Here is a 16,438-nt window from a genome sequence, read left to right on the forward strand (position 1 = left end):
AGCCTGGGGCTACCCCAGTGCCGGACCGTCACGACAGATGGTCGGGAACTGGATCGCACCCGACTCTTCCCGGTACCCCTGGTGGCGGTGGGTACCCGGGTATTAATGGGGGTTATTACACTATATTACACTATAATATTTGTATTGGACAGAAAGGTTGTGTGAACACAACCCAATTGGATACTCCCACTAAGTGTGTGACTTTTTGTGTATAGCGGAATTTGAAACCCAACATTGTTTTATGCTAATATCTGAAAGGTTATTACAGTGTCAAACCACAGACACAAAAGCACAAAAAAGTGTTCATTTAAATATTTTGTCCATGGACCGCTGTTATTATATTTATAAATATTTTCCTTTCATAGGTCAGGTAGCAGAGGTACTAATATTTTATATATTTTCCCACAGTCACGGAGATAATGGATGCTCAAATTTAAACACTAGTATGTGGTACTGGAAGTATTTCTTCTATTTTTCCAGGTGAGTATTGGAGGTTCTCCTTCTATTAGAATAGCAGGTAATGGAATTACATGGATGTGATTAAAAATGATCTGATTCTTATTCAGCTTCCCTACATGTTTCACCACGCTAAGTGGCGTCTTCAGGAGAGAATGGCTGTTTAGAATGGCTCCGCTATGATTGGCTGTTGAATGCCGAGGTCTCAGGACAAAATTCTAAATGTGATGTGGTATATGGAGTAATATTACCTAGTGTCCACCAGCTGCGCCCCTATTCTGTGAATCTGCCATTTTAGGGTCTTTTCTGATATATTGAGTTGTGTTTTTCTTTTAACACTTGCCATGTTACAGGAAAAAAAATGGACTAAAATTGAATTTCTGCAAAAAATATTTCATTGGTAAATTTCACCTGCACTTTTGCTTTAATCCTGTGAAACACCTAAAGGGTAAGGAGACTTTTTAAATGCTGTTTTGAATACATTAATGGTGCAGTTTTTAAAATGCAGTGATATTTGGGGGGTTTCTTATATAAAGGCCTTTAAAGCCACTTCTGAACTGACTTGGCCGCTAAAGAATTTGCTTTTGGAAATTTTCTTGAAAACGTAAGAAATTGCTGCTAAACTTATAAACTATCTAACGTCCTAGAAGATTAAAAGGACATTCAAAGAATGATGCCATCATAAAGTAGACATATGGGAAATGTTAACTAGTTACTATTTTGTGTGGTATTACTATCCGTCTTCTCAGAATCGCTTGGATAAATTAAAGTATTACAAAGTTATTAACACATAAAGTGACACATCAGATTAGAAAAACTGGACCGTGACCACGAGGGGTTAAAATCCATCCAGTAACAGCCAGCCTATCCAGACAGTAGGAGATCATCTATGATGCAATAGCTACTGCTTCCATATGATGTCATAGACAGTACTAGTTTACATGTGCAGCAGGTTTATCATCACTTTGCACTTGATTTTTGATCAGTGTGTTTCCTTTTGCTATTTATTGGCTATTTATATAATTTCTGACAATAATATCCTGACCAGAACTGTGATTGACAGGTGAGACGCAGCATTTTATCACTTCTCAGCTATGATGTCAGTGTTATTAGTTATACATGTTACAGGACACAATAATGTGTGGATGGAAATGGCAGTTCTCAAGTATCTACTAGAACAGACCTGTCAGGAGAGGTGACAGATCCTCTTTATTTTATACTTTTTTTACTTTTCGGTATGGCGTCTGCTTGTCCTGTTTAGTTGACGAGGAAACTCCCTGATTTCTTGTATCTTCACTGTTTAATATTTTATTATCTCCTAATAACAAGGACATTATTTTATTTTCTCAGTCACTTTGGGGAGAATTTGGGGAGAGGAGATTCTTCCAATAAGGTAAATTCTCTTTCACTGCCTCTCTATCTAGATATTTATATAACAAGTTACATGTGTGTACAAGCAGCAAATCTCTCATTATAACTATTATCAGACGCTCTATTCCTAAGCACGTGATAATCCTCAGTTATATGACATCCTGTGACCGTGTCCTATTCTCAGACTATAGGCTGTAATAACAAAGTCTATACATAGAGCGGCATAGTATAGCCTGACAGGATAGCCTGTATTCTGCTGACTTACGAGAACTATGATGAGGAATATGAGCTCCATGGTGACCTAAAGTTGCCCGTTATTTGCTGTAAACTTGCAGCATTACTTGGACTTACAGACAACTTCAATGTTTCTCTGTAGAGAAAGAATTGCTGGGAAGCTTACAACCAATTTTTATAAGGTTCCTTGCAACTTTTTTTGCCTTGGAGAAACACTGAAGTCGCCTACGAGGCATGTTAATGCCAATATTTTACAGCAAGGCGCGGGCAACTGTGTGTTACCATGGAGCCCCAGCCTAATACAGGCAGATATACTGGTTGGAAAGGGTCTATGTATTTACCTCAATACTGGGGCAGTTCTCATTGATATGTACATTTATATACCAGGATAGTCGGGTGCACTGTCTTTTCTATAAAATCCCCTATTTACCATTCCCCTTTAATATTCATGTTCCACATTTGTCAGATTACAGAGGTTTTCTCTGATCGTTGCTTTTTCTTCTCTATTTTCATTATAGGAGAATATGATGAGGTCACAACCAGCACCTCCACCTCCTTCACCAAATGACTCCATCATGGAGAATGACGCTGAGGTATTTTCTATGGACATTAATATATGAAGACTAATATAAAGTGCTCTAGTAAGAGGAATCATATTATGTATAGGGCTGGATCTTATAACAGGGCTCCTCTGTAATACACAACGTTCTTCTATACTGTGTCCTGCTGAGATCTGATGCACATTTCAGGCTACAGTGAATATAAACTGCATGTATCTGGGGGTAGAGGTCTCCTCAAGGCCAGGAAGCTGCAGCATAAGCCTCCATAGGAAGTTTACATTTGCTTTCCGTAGAAGACGTTGCTGTTAGACTTTCACTGAGATGGATCTAATAGCCGCTGATAATAAACTTACAAACATGTAAAGTGAAAGTGTGGCTGTTGACTTTTATATGATATTCTCCCATATTGTCTCTACAGATAAAAGCACAAGACCCAGGGCCACAACTTCCTGGCCAGTGCCTTGAATACAGAGAACAGGTTAGATTCATTTATTTTTTATGTCATTACTTATAATGTATATATCATTACGTCATTCGGTTTGGAAAAATATATCATAGGTGATTCTGTAAACCGAAAAATCACGCTGGTTATATTCCTCCACAACAACCCTACAATCCTCTTCCCCAAAGCCAGGCCCCCGCCTAAGGGGGCAATGGATATGTAGATAGATTTCACATGGTCCAAAAACAGATCTGAATTTAACATTTCCAACTATGAATGTAAGAAACAATCCCCTGTAGTAAATGTTATTATACAGAACACTACTCCACAACAGAAAACATTATTCCAAGAAGGAGTTCATGGACTTTACCAGACGTCATATGGGTCAATGTTACAATAAATAATGAAGAACATCTGATGTAAAGATTATATAGATATGGATTAAACTCATTCATGCTTTTATTTCAGCGTCAACCAAGCGTTACATCTCAGCTCTTTGAACATTACACCTCTGAGGTTTGTACCTATCTATCTATCTATCTATCTATCTATCTATCTATCTATCTATCTATCTATCTATCTATCTATCTATCTATCTATCTATCTATCCATCCATCCATCTATCTATCTATCTATCTTAGACTATTTTGCTTCCTTCTCATTTTTAAGTTTTTCTACAAATACTTGATCTTATGTGGTGGTCTAGCGTTTAGCAGGTGGGGAATCAGGTTAAAGAGGCTCTGTCACCATATTTTCAAACCCCTATCTCCTATTGCAGCAGATAGGCGCTGCAATGTAGATAACAGTACCGTTTGTTTTTTTTTTAAAATGAGCATTTTTGGCCAAGTTATGAGCATTTTTATATTTATGCAAATGCGCCGTTCTTAAGTACATCTGGGCGTGTTTAAAGTTATGTACAAGTGGGCGTGTATTGTGTATGTACATCTGGGCGTTTTTACTTGTTTTACTAGCTGGGCGTTGTGAATGGAAGTGTATGATGCTGACGAATCAGCATCATCCACTTCTCTTCGTCAACACCCAGCTTCTGGCAGTGCACAGACACACAGCGTGTTCTCCAGAGATCACGCTGTGACGTCACTTCCTGCCCCAGGTCCTGAATCGTGTCGGACGAGCGAGGACACATCGGCACCAGGCGACAGAGGCTACATCGACTTACCTGCAAACGCAGATGCTGCTGCAGAATCAACTGTAGCCTCTGGTGCCGATGTGTCCTCTCTCGTCCGACACGATGCAGGACCTGGGGCAGGAAGTGACGTCACAGCGTGATCTCTCGAGAACACTAGATTATAGTCGTGTATAGTCATGTATTCTTATGTTTTCTCCCTGTTCTCTATGTTTACTATAGGAGAATGAGTTGACGCCACCGCCACCAACACTACATGACCGGGATGGCTCCCCTGAGGTAATAGCAGTTCTCATTTATCAGGATTTGGCAGTTGTGCTGCGCTAATGTTAATAACATGTGAAATACAATCCTTACTACTGACCTGTAATCCAGAGCCGCCATTATTTTGGATGGCACCTTGTGCAGAACCTTCTATTGATGCCCCCCCTCATTGGATTACTATATAGTCCAGTCATACTAATATGTATATAAGGTTATTTGTACAATCATACAGTATACAGATAACACCGCCCAAACAATAAACTAGAGAAGAAGACACGTCCTGTGCAGCTTCCATTCTAAAAGTCCGGCCACCAATTGTGGGATCACGGGGTGCAAGTAATGTCAAAAGGCCAGCTCTGCTGTAACTCATTCTCGTAATCTCTGATTTTATTGGGGCAATAGTCTTTACCATTTTATGGGTATTGGAAACGTGTTCTGTAAAGTGATGAATCACGCTTCTCTATCTCGTGGTCTTATGGACGAGTCTGGCTTTGGTGAATGCCAGGAGAACGTTACCTGCCTGACTGCATTGTGCCAGCTATAAAGTTTGGTGGAGGAGGGATGATGAAATGGGGTTGTTTTTCAGAGGTTTGGCCCCTTAGTTCTAGTGAAGGAAAATCTTAATGCTTCAGCATACCAAGACATTTTAGACAATTGTAATATCCAACTTAGTGGGAACAGTTTGTGGTTTGGCCCTTTTCTTTTCAGCATGACTGTGTCCCAGTGCACAAAGCAAAGTCCATAAAGACATGGTTGGTTGGGTGAGTTTGGTGTGGAGGAACTTGACTGGCCACACAGGGCCCTGATCTCAACCCCACCCGACACCTTTGGGACAGGGGCATAACTAGGAAAGACTGGGCCCCATAGAAAGCTTTTGACTGGGTTCACCCTCACCTGGGTGGCACACACAGCCCCCCTTGTAGATAGTGCCCCCTGTAGATAGTGCCCCCTGTAAATTCTGCCATACAGCCCCCCTTTAGATTCTGCCATACAGCCACCCTGTAGATTCTACCATACAGCCCCCTGTAGACAGTGTTATACAGCCCCCTGTAGATAGTGTCACAGCCCCTCTTGTAGATAGTGCCCCCCTGTAGATAGTGCCCCCTGTAGATTCTACCAAACAGCCCCCCTGTAGATTCTGCCATACAGCCCCCCCTGTAGACAGTGTTATACAGCCCCTGTAGATAGTGTCACACCCCCCTTGTGGATAGTGCCACCCCTCCCACTGTAGATAGAGCTTCCGTCCCCCTGTAGACAGTGCTATACAGCCCCCCTTGTAGAAAGCACCCCCCCTCCACCCCCTTGTAGATAGTGCCATACAGCCCCCCCTGTAAATCGTGCCATACAGCCCCCCTGTAGATAGTGCCCCCCACTTCCCGCTTGTAGATAGTGCCATACAGCCACCCCAGAAGATAGTGCCCCTACCTCCTCCTTGTAGATAGTGCGCCCACCTCCCCCTTGTGGATAGTGACATCTAGCCGCCCCTGTAGATAGTGCCCCCACCTTCCCCTTGTATATAGTGCCATGGAGCACCCCCCCCCCATAGATAGGGCCTTACAGCCTCCCTGTAAATAGTGACCCCCCCCACCTCCCACTTGTAGATAGTGCCATACAGCCCCCTGTAGATAGTGCCCCTCCAAATAAATGAAACAAAAAAACTATACTCACCTAGGACCCAATCCTGCAACGAACGGAGCTGCTCCAAAGCATCCTCAATGCCGATGAGATCCTTGTGTAGGCCGGTGGATCAGTGACGTTACCACGCCGGCCTGCGCAGGGATCCTGTCCCTGCGCCTGATAGGCTGCAGGCCGAACGTAGCCTGTAGCCTAGTAAATGACAGAGTAGGTAAATACACAGATACTATTGAATGTACCCTCACGCCGCTGGCCCCGTAGAAGCCACTATGGTAGTTACGCCCCTGCTTTGGGATGAACTAGAATGGAGATTGCAACCAGGCCTCTCATCCAATATCAGTGTCTGACCTCACAAATTCTCTTCTGGATAAATCAGTAAAATTCCCACAGAAGCTCCAAAATCTTGTAGAAAACCTTCCCAGAAGAGTGGAGGGTGTTTTAGCTGCCAAGGGGAACTAAGTCCTTATTAAACTCTTTTTCTGAGCTTCCTCAGCATTTCCTTACTCTACCACAGTAACATATAGGGTAACTCTAACTATGGGTCTCTCCTTTATCTCATATTATACTCAGATAAATGATGGCTCATCATCAGATATAGACGAGAGTTCAGGATCTGATGCTACCACAACATCCGCCACCAGCAGCTGGTCCATCGCCTCAAATCAAGGGATTGCTCCTGTACATTATCAGGTAACATAACTACTCTAATCTTAATCTGATATTTTGCCTCTGGTGTATAGAATTCTGTGGTAACTAGTGGATTCTGACTACAAACAGTCTCCTCTGTAGTCAGGTTAGTAGAGGCTCCTCTACATTTGAACACACCCTTAAGCATCTTTTATGGGTCCAGGTACTCCATAAGTTATCCAAAGATAAATTTTGGAGTGTAAAACTGAACCTTTACTTTACTTAGTGCAACTTTCTAAATAGTTTTTATTAAAAATGATTTTTACTTTTTAAGATACAGTTGCTCTGTATTCTCTATACTGCTGTATCTTTCACTAAATCCTGCTCCCGTCAGGTCCACGTGACTGACGGGTTCAGTGATCACGGGGGTACTTCATGTCTTTGAAACGCAGGATCCACTTGTAATCTATCACATCTAGGTTCATAACTTAGATGTGATAGATTACAGGTAGATCCTGCATGTCACAGACACGAAGGACCCGCTAACAATGAACCCGTCAGATCCACAGGATTGACAGATTCAGGTAACAGCGAACGATACAGCTGCTCTGTATAGAGAAAATAGAGTAGCTGTATCTCAAAAAGTAAAAATAATTTTTAGAAAGTTTCACTAATCACACTGACGAACATTTTCATTGATAAAAAATTGCCTTTCTAAGGTTTACATGGCCTTGAATAAGGAATCTCTGGCCATCCATGAACCATAGAGTCAAATATACTCAAGCAATGAGCTGGCGTAGATTTGTGCCATAAATTACGCCAGTTTCTGGAGTAAATCATGAATTTTTTTCCGGCTGTGGTGACTACACCCCCTTTTGATAATCCACGCTCACCTGTTAACAAAGTACCAGATGCAAGTTTAAAAACGTACAAATATTTGTGCAAAACAGGCAAGTGCCAAAATTTACAGATTTTTTTGCAAGAATATTGGCGTTCAGTGTTTAAAGGGGTTTTCCCACCAGGGACGTTTATGACATATCCACAGGATATGTCATAAATGTCAGATAGATGCGGGTCCCACCTCTGGGAGCCACACCTATCTCTAGAACGGGGTCCCCTAAACCCCGTTTTAGCTTTGTCTACTATCGCTGACTCCCGGCCACTTCCTGACTTTATGGTCGGGAGTTACGAAAACAGGGTAGCTCGCTTGTAGCTCGTAACTCCCATAGTAGTGAACAGCAGTTATAGAAGCAGCGTAGCATGCCAGCTACGTGGTTTCCATAACTCCCATAGTACATTTCCGTAACCACCATTCAGTTATATGGGGGTTACAAAAACAGCGCAGCTCTGCGAGCTAAGGTGTTTTCACCTTCATGGTCGGAAATCAGCCGACACACACAGAGGTACAATGGGGTTTAGGGGCCATGTTTTAGATATAGGTGCGGGTCCCAGAGGTGGGACCCGCATCTATCTGACATTTATGACATATCCTGTGGATATGTCACAAACGACGCTCGTGGGAAAACCCCTTTAATAAATTCCTGTTTAGTCTTTTGTTGGAATCTCCCCAATGGTGGACTTAGTAAGAATGCTATAGTCCTCCTACAGTCCATCCAGGGGGTTCGTGGCTGCTTGTATAAGGTGGAGAACTTCTCTAACAAATAAATTATCTTTTAACTTTCGTGTAACTTGACATCTACTCTTATATCTACCCTGTGATTAAATGTTTTGTAATTTATTCTTGGATTTTGTCTAAACAGGTCCCTCGATCTACTCCAGAACTGCTGCTGCCAGGGCAGATTCCTGTATATGATCAGGTTTGATCTACTTTTCTTTTTAGGGGTATTCCAGCCTACAGCATTTTTCACCTACCAACTGGAATAGGGGATAAATGCAAGATTGGTGGGGTCTGACCGCTGGGACCCCACCGATCTGTAGATACCTGATACCTGGAAGCAGTCATAGTAATCATGAATACTCTTACGGGCAGATTTACTAAAACTGACGTTTTATACACCAGTCTTAGCTTTCTGCTCCGCTGGAGTAAGATGCGACAGATTTATTAAGAGGCGCACTCCTTTGAATAAGTCTAATACATCTTCCCACTGGCCGTGTGGCGCAATGAACGTCACCGTGCTCCATCTATCCCCACTTGGAAGAAAATAAAAAAGCAGGATACTCACCTCGCCGCTCCTCTTCTTTTCTCCTCTACCCTCCCAGCGTGCGTCCGCTCATACAAGGTCCTGACGCCAAGCAGCATCAGCGACTTATATGCGACGCACCACTTTATATTACTGCTGCGTGACATTCAATGTCCTGACACTGCCCATCGTCAGTACGTTGTATTGGCCACCACTCGCAGCGGGAGCCTGATGGGACCTGGAGGGGAGAAGAGGAGTAGTAAGGTGCATATAAAAAATTTTCTTTTTTTTAATTGTCCAAAGGGTGGGGGGGTAGTCCGATAGGGAGGTCAAGATTTGTGCCCCGGGACAGAGGCCTCTATCTTGCTACGCACCACAGGTTGGGATTACCACTATAATTGACATAATTTATTTGGCGTAAAATATAAAAAAATTGGTTGGGTCACTGTGATCCCTCCCATGTTTGCGAAGTTACGCCCCCTTTTTGAAACTTTTGGGCCCTTTTGAAAACTTTGTTACGTCAGAAAACTCTTGTAGAAAGGTTAATAAATTCCCCCTCAGTCTTTATCACAAAAAAAGTTCACCAGTCACGTAATCTTACTCTTGAATACAGTGCCATAAAAGAAAAGAGGGGTCCCATACCAAAGATCATCCTCGGCCCTGCATCATGATGCCCCAATTTAACTACTCAGCATAGACGGGAGTGGTGTTTGTCCATTCCCTTCCCAGTTATTTGGGCCAATTCCCCACCCCTTTGCTTGCTAACAATGTAGTTCCTCTGGAGAGAGAGAGGAGTCCAGCACAGAGAATAGGACCAATCCAGCAGCAAAGAGAATAGGACCAACCAGGGCTGGGCGCCATAGGAGCCATGTTGGTCTCTCTCTCTTTTATGTGCGCCCTTGCTTGACTATTTTTAATTTTAACGGTAATTACCATGCATTGAATAATTGCGGTAATTAACAGTAAAATACATGCGGTGAAAGGCACACAGTTTTTCAGAAACCGCTAAGATTTTCCTCATTTCCTCCTGGATTTATCATCCCAGAGGTCAGATTCTTTTTCTGTTTTTCTCCTCTTTTCTTACTTTTCAGAGGACTGTGTGTAACAATATGTATGTATTTCTTCTGTTCTGTGTATTAGGAGTGGTTTCATGGGCCTGAGATACCAGATCTGATCGGGAGACCCAATTATGAATCGATCGATCGTTGGTTCATCATAAACCCTGAGGTATGTACTATAATACACATATGACAGGCACCAGACAAGCAATGCTTTGTAGTAACCGCTGCGCTTACCGACAGTGAACACTGGTTGGAATATACATTTCACACAACAGAGAAGACGTCAGGAATGATGGTTTATACCAAGAAAAATATATAGCTCTCCATTACCTGCTTTATAGTGATCCCAAATCCACTGCTGCCCAAATCTATAACTGTCGCGTTGAATTTTCCATGAAGTATAATCTTATAATATTTCATTTGGATTAAACTCCAATCCCGTAGATAATCTCTTATCCCTCCTATGTATATAATACCGGTCATATCGTCCTGTTATAAAGGACTTGTTTGCTCTCCTGACATCTCTGTTTTAGTAACTACATTTCTATTCCCCATAAAATAACAATGCTGTTGAACCTCTTGTTAGCGCTGGGCATTTTGCCGTTCCTTTATTATTCCTCCTGGAAATGTATAAATATGGGGGATAGCATTCCTCTTGTCAATCAGGCGTGTCCCTCCACATTCTGAAGCTGTCAGCACTGATTAGACAGGATCAGACTGTGGCCATTGACAAAGGGAATAATAGCACTACTTGTCAATTTATTCATACATTTCCAGGAGGAATAGAAGGGGAACATCACAACGCAGAGCTCTAATAAAAGATGCTCTAGTATTATTATTTTATGGGGAGCTGATTTAGTAAAACAGACACGTCAGGGGGTTTGTCTTCTCTGATTTCCCATACACCGTGCTCAATAAGCGCTGTGTACTGAATAAAGGTAACAGCACGTGATCAGTCACTTCGCCGGTACAGCGAGACAACTGCCGGTACTAACTACCCCCAGTACACCCCTAGTGGCGCCTGACAAACCCTATTGATATAACTAATGGGGTCCAGCGGTGTTCTGTCTAGGTTTCCTTTGTTTTGTCGGCAGGAGTAGTTCTGCGTACTGCACTATTCTTGTGACAGAAACCTAAACAGACCCTCCAAATGGAACGCCAAACACAAATGTGAATATAGCCTTAGTAGCATGTGCCATGTTGAAAAATATGTTGCGTCCTGAATTCAAGTGAAACACTGGCATACTACTTGGCAGTGCCCTAATATTAGTAAATATGCCCCTGTAGGGATACCCAAACAAAGTCATATTCTCTATGGGCAAGGGAAGATGCAGGGAATAATTCTCTCTTTCTTACCTGTGTATTACCCATAGAAAGCTGCCCCTGTCTACTACATCTGGACGCTCCCCATTCTCCTTGGGGCACCTGTAAAAGGAATTCATCTATAAATCTAAACGAATATCCAACCGAACCTAAAGTTAGATATATTGCAGGTCACACATAACACTAATGTATAACTGCTTTATTTATCACAGGTTATTAAAGAGCATATGGAAGTGAATAGAAATGCTTTCCTCCCATACCAACATAATCCTATACCAGAGCCATCACAGACAGCACCACCTGACGATGTCATAACTGTAGACCTAACCTGTACATTCAGATGCACATTGTCAACCAAACTATTCAGGCGTCTGTATCATGGTCTCAGGTCCCGGTGCAGAAGGGCTGCTCGAAGAATAAGGGGGGCCCTCCGCTGTGCCACCAACTAACAACTCCGCTGCGCCACCAACTTCATCATATTAAGTGGGAGAATTCAAGGTAAGTGCAGTATATTTCTTGTATCTCTACAGACTTGTTATACTGTATCACTTATTTACTGGGCAGATTATTTTATATCTGGTACCAAAATCGAAAATTGTCATCCAAGCAGAAATGAGATGCGCCACACATCCAAAAATAAAAGTCCAGGATGTGCAGTATTCATACCGGTTGTCTTGACGGGGTGTTGGCAGCCGTTTCCACCTTCACGTAACCTTGTGACTAACTAGCTTTACATCAAACCGTGACTATAAGCAAAAATTGCATGAAAATTCAACTTTGTGATTTAATTTCGTACCCCAGCGGAACCCCTTATACAAATAAAATGTAGTGTACATAAAACTGTAAGATGTGAGGAGTTCAGACATACCACACACGTCTATGTTCACCGCGGTGCGTGTGTTAAAGAAACGCCAAAACCGCTGAAATGCCAATTTTTGCCTGCAAATTAATTTGGGGATTATATAGGTTCATAATTTTCCATCCCCCTATACGAACTCTAAGGTTGTGTTCACATGTCGCGGTCAAAGTGCATTTTTAGCAGCGATTTTAAAAAACAATTGTGGGAAAACCGCGCCATTGTGCTGTGATTCTGCAAAAATCGCGTCAAAAATCACAAAATGAGCGCAACATGTAATAATAATCACAAATCCCTAAACCTAATCGAATGCGTTAACTAATACTGACTTTTTAGTGGAACTAGTTGGAAATGATCGTTTATGGCGACCTAAATCGTAAACGACTTTTCTGACTGATGGAAATCTTTTCCATCCAACAGAAATGTTTTAGGTGTTCCTCTCTCGTGATAATCGTTATCGCTATGACGGTCGCGTGTAGCTGGTATCACTAGAGAAATGGTCAGCGGATTTTATGCTATAGATCGGATACGGACAGGATATGGACAGTGTAAAATGTAAACACTTTATTGATATTTGTGTGCGCGTGTGGTGCGATTGCTTGGTGCGACTCATTTAATGTCGTGATGTGGACGCTGGTCAACGTCTGAGTCGTGGAGTCATTAAATGACCTAATTGGCACAGAGGTGACTACATGAGCAGCTGCTTATCTTCCCACACTTTTTGTGCATGGTACCACATGCCCCAGTCCTTGCAGCATGCAAATGCCTAAACGGGCAAACTGGAATAAAAGTTATCGCAGTACATGTGGTGCCCCTTGTGAAGCAGAGGCTGCAATATCTCCCACACAATTTTACTGCTGGTGGAAAGATCAGGGGGGCATCCTGGAGCATCTATTGATCAGTCCCGCCCTACATAAATTCTGAAGGCGGTGGTATATCCTGACACACTTTCGCATAATTTTTAAAGCTTAATGCCATATCTTGCCCTTTTGGAAGGTAGATATTGGCGAAAAGCTAAGTCTTCCATGGTAGTTGAGGAGGGATTCGTCCACGCTTCCGTTCTGCCCTGGGGTGTAAAAGTGCAGAAATAAATTATTGAGTAAATTTATTTGCGGTATTATTTTGAACACAACCGATCACGGTTTGCATCAGTACTGGGGGGGGGGGGCCTGTGAGTCATCATTGAAGTTGAGGAACCTCATTAACGTTTCGTTAAGAGACCTGGGCATTACTGCAGAATACACTGGGGTGGCTTGGGCGGGTCTTGTTGACCAGTAAGATCTAATGGAGGGCTTTTTTACAAAACCAATATATTTTTTTTAATTCAGGCAAATTGGTGGGCATCCAATCTCCAGCATGGGTGAATGAACGTTTTTGCCTTATATACTGCGTGGCATATAAATTGGTTTAGTGGGCAATTATATTTAGAAGGTCGTCAGTAATAAATAAACTGAAGTAATATATTTGGGCAAAAATTTGAATTGTCCACAGTTATGCCAGGACTGGCAGAAAATGTGTGGATTCTAGGCCTAAAAGACGGAGCAGGTGCCCATACGAGAGCCTGAACTGGAGGGACCAGGCTGTCCTGTGCTACAGCATTACTAGTTCCGGTGCTTCCATGTTCAGCAATGTCAACTGCGTCAGGGATAACGTCCCCTGAAGATGAACCTGAAGTGACGCTATCATCGTCACGGCCTACAACAGGTTCCATTTCTGATGCCATCTCTGATGCAGTCTCAGAGTCTGACCACAGCCAGAACTTTTCAAAATAAAAAACAAATGTGATCGCTGTGATAGATTTTCACAGCGATCACATGATCCGTGACCAACAGATTGGTCCCTGATACTCTGCCCAGTGCTCAGGGCTGTTGGCAACAGTCAGGGCACAGGTCTGTGTGCATAAGACCGGGCGTAAACACTCTCTGAAGTGCCTTCCTAATTAGTCCATACGGCGGACTTCAGAGACCGTAAAAACACAGCCAGCCGTCGGGAACCTGTTAATATTTTACAATCTGTAACTACTCATGTTATTGACCAGCTAGTGTTATAAAGTAGAACACTATACAATGTGACTGATCTGATAATGTATTCCTACCTCATCAAGGTTATCATTGTGTTTTATCTCTACAACAGGATGAAGCCGTGGATATTGTATTATAATTTACCATTCCTCAACATCAGGCGATGTCATCTTGGATTGTCCATGGCTGCAGTGGTTCTAGAGAACAGAGGACCCTGGACTTATTCTCTACACAAAGACAGATTTGGACTAACCAACTGCAAATAATTTGAAGATCTTCAGACATTCACCATAATGAGCAGCTCTGCTTTGCTCAAGACACAACTCTAATGTTTCCAAAAAACCACAAATGGAATCCCTGCACACAAAATCAAGGACACCACACATCACGTCCTCCACAAGTGCTAATGTATACATGTGACAGGATAGTTATCCAAAAAAGAGAACCTGAAGCAGCACTCAAATAAAGTGAATTTATTCATCCAACCCATGCTTCACCTCTGACCTGTGACAGGATAGTGGTAGTCAGGATTACAAAACTGCCATGACCAACCCTATTACTGATTCCAGTGGTTCAAATATTATTGATTCTGCACCGACAATTGAGGGAACTGGACCTGGAATGTTTGAAATTTCTTAAATTGCATTAGGGAGAAAACAAGACCAACCTTACAGACTCATTTATATGGAACTTTTACTGACCTCTTCCTCACCAAAAAATTCCAATGAATTTGTACTGGTCTCTTTTGAGGAAAGGAGTACAAGCAAATCTAGGTCCACCTTAAAGAAAAATGTTTCAATGCCTGTGGCTTGGCTGAGTCACAGTGCCAATCCAGAACCAGAGTCTTTACAAAATTACCTCACAAAGAATGACAAATGTCACTTGCCTGTGGCTCAGCCGAGTCACAGTTCCATTCCCGGAATCTTTGTTATGTAACCTCTCAAAAGAGTACTGAAGTTTTTGAAATATCACTTCATGAAAAATGTTGCTACCTGTGGCTCGGCTGAGTCACAGTGCCAACACAGACCTGAAGTATTTAGGAAAAAATAATGGCCTATGGCTCGGCTGAGTCAAAGTGCCAACCCAGACCAGGAGTCTTTGTAAAATAACTTTACAAAGAATGAAAAATATTGCTGCCTGTGGCTTGGCTGAGTCACAGTGCCAAACTCGACCTGAAGTGTTTATGAAATACTCAGAAAGAATGGCAAATGTCACCGCCTATGGCACGGCTGAGTCACAGTGCTATTACTTAAATCTTTATGCTGTAACCACTCTAAAGATGGCTTCTGCCTGTGGCTCGGCTGAGTCACAGTGCTATTACTTCAATTTTTATGTGGTAACCTCTCAAAAGATGGTCTCTGCCTGTGGCTCGGCTGAGTCACAGTGCAAATCAAGAACTGGAGTATTTGAAAAATAAAACCACAAAGAATGAAAAATGTTCCTGCCTGTGGCTTGGCTGAGTCACAGTGCCAATCCAGATTCGGAGTCTTTGTGAAAAACCTTACAAAGAATGATAAATGTCGCCGCCTGTGCCTGTCCTGCGAGTCACAGTTCATACCTAGATATTATGAATGCCACCTGCCACCAATTTATGGAAACTACCAACATGACTAAAGTACAGCAGTTATAGACCATCTCCAGATGAAAAGAGGATTTTCAAGACCAGCATGTTTGTGACTGCTTCTATTTATACATGTATACCAACTGTGTGGGAAAAATATTGCAGTCATGCTATATTAATTAAAACCTTACAACCTAAACATAGCGTATTATTATATAATTAGCACATTACTATAGTAAACTGAAACACCTAAAAAGGCCATACTTACAAATGAACACAGCCAGGTCAGAAACGCTGATGAAGGAGAGTGAGCAGGTGCTTTAAATAATAATAGCCACTCCCACTAGTCTTGAGGGGAGTGGTGTGTGGTGCATGGGATGTGTAGTAAGAAATAATAAATGAATAGTGTATGTGCAAGTGTAATAATATAAGTGAAATATAGGGGGCAGTAATGAGTAAAGTGCCTCAATAACAATAAATTAATAATGGGGTGCAAGTGTGTGAAACATGGAGGGATAGTGTGTAAGTCATGAGGCGCAACGTGTATAGCCAGGTAGAAGCCTATTTGTGATGCCTTGATAATTCATAGAGCGGGCTACCCTGCTTGCTAAGCCAAACAAAAACAAACCATGCTCTCCCAGCATCAAAGACCCGGCTGTGTCCAAAAGAAGCAAATATAAGTAATAATGAAAAATAACTGGGGTATTAGTGATCATTTTGGCCAAAAGGATGCAAGCTCGCA

The 16,438-nt window shown here is 42.3% G+C and overlaps 1 protein-coding gene across 1 annotated transcript; it reads left to right on the forward strand.

The window, feature by feature from the left end:
- Positions 1-1,414: 1,414 nt before the first annotated feature.
- Positions 1,415-14,609, forward strand: LOC142748321 (uncharacterized). Its single transcript, XM_075855413.1, has 11 exons — positions 1,415-1,519; positions 1,807-1,849; positions 2,580-2,654; positions 3,040-3,099; positions 3,532-3,579; positions 4,430-4,486; positions 6,677-6,796; positions 8,494-8,550; positions 10,015-10,101; positions 11,471-11,756; positions 14,248-14,609. The coding sequence occupies exons 3-10, from the start codon at positions 2,586-2,588 to the stop codon at positions 11,705-11,707; spliced, it is 735 nt and encodes a 244-aa protein (XP_075711528.1). The 5' UTR covers positions 1,415-1,519; positions 1,807-1,849; positions 2,580-2,585; the 3' UTR covers positions 11,708-11,756; positions 14,248-14,609.
- The last annotated feature ends 1,829 nt before the right edge of the window (positions 14,610-16,438 follow it).

The sequence above is a fragment of the Rhinoderma darwinii genome, chromosome 3 (assembly GCF_050947455.1).
Source record: "Rhinoderma darwinii isolate aRhiDar2 chromosome 3, aRhiDar2.hap1, whole genome shotgun sequence".
NCBI classification, from domain to species: Eukaryota; Metazoa; Chordata; class Amphibia; order Anura; family Rhinodermatidae; genus Rhinoderma; species Rhinoderma darwinii.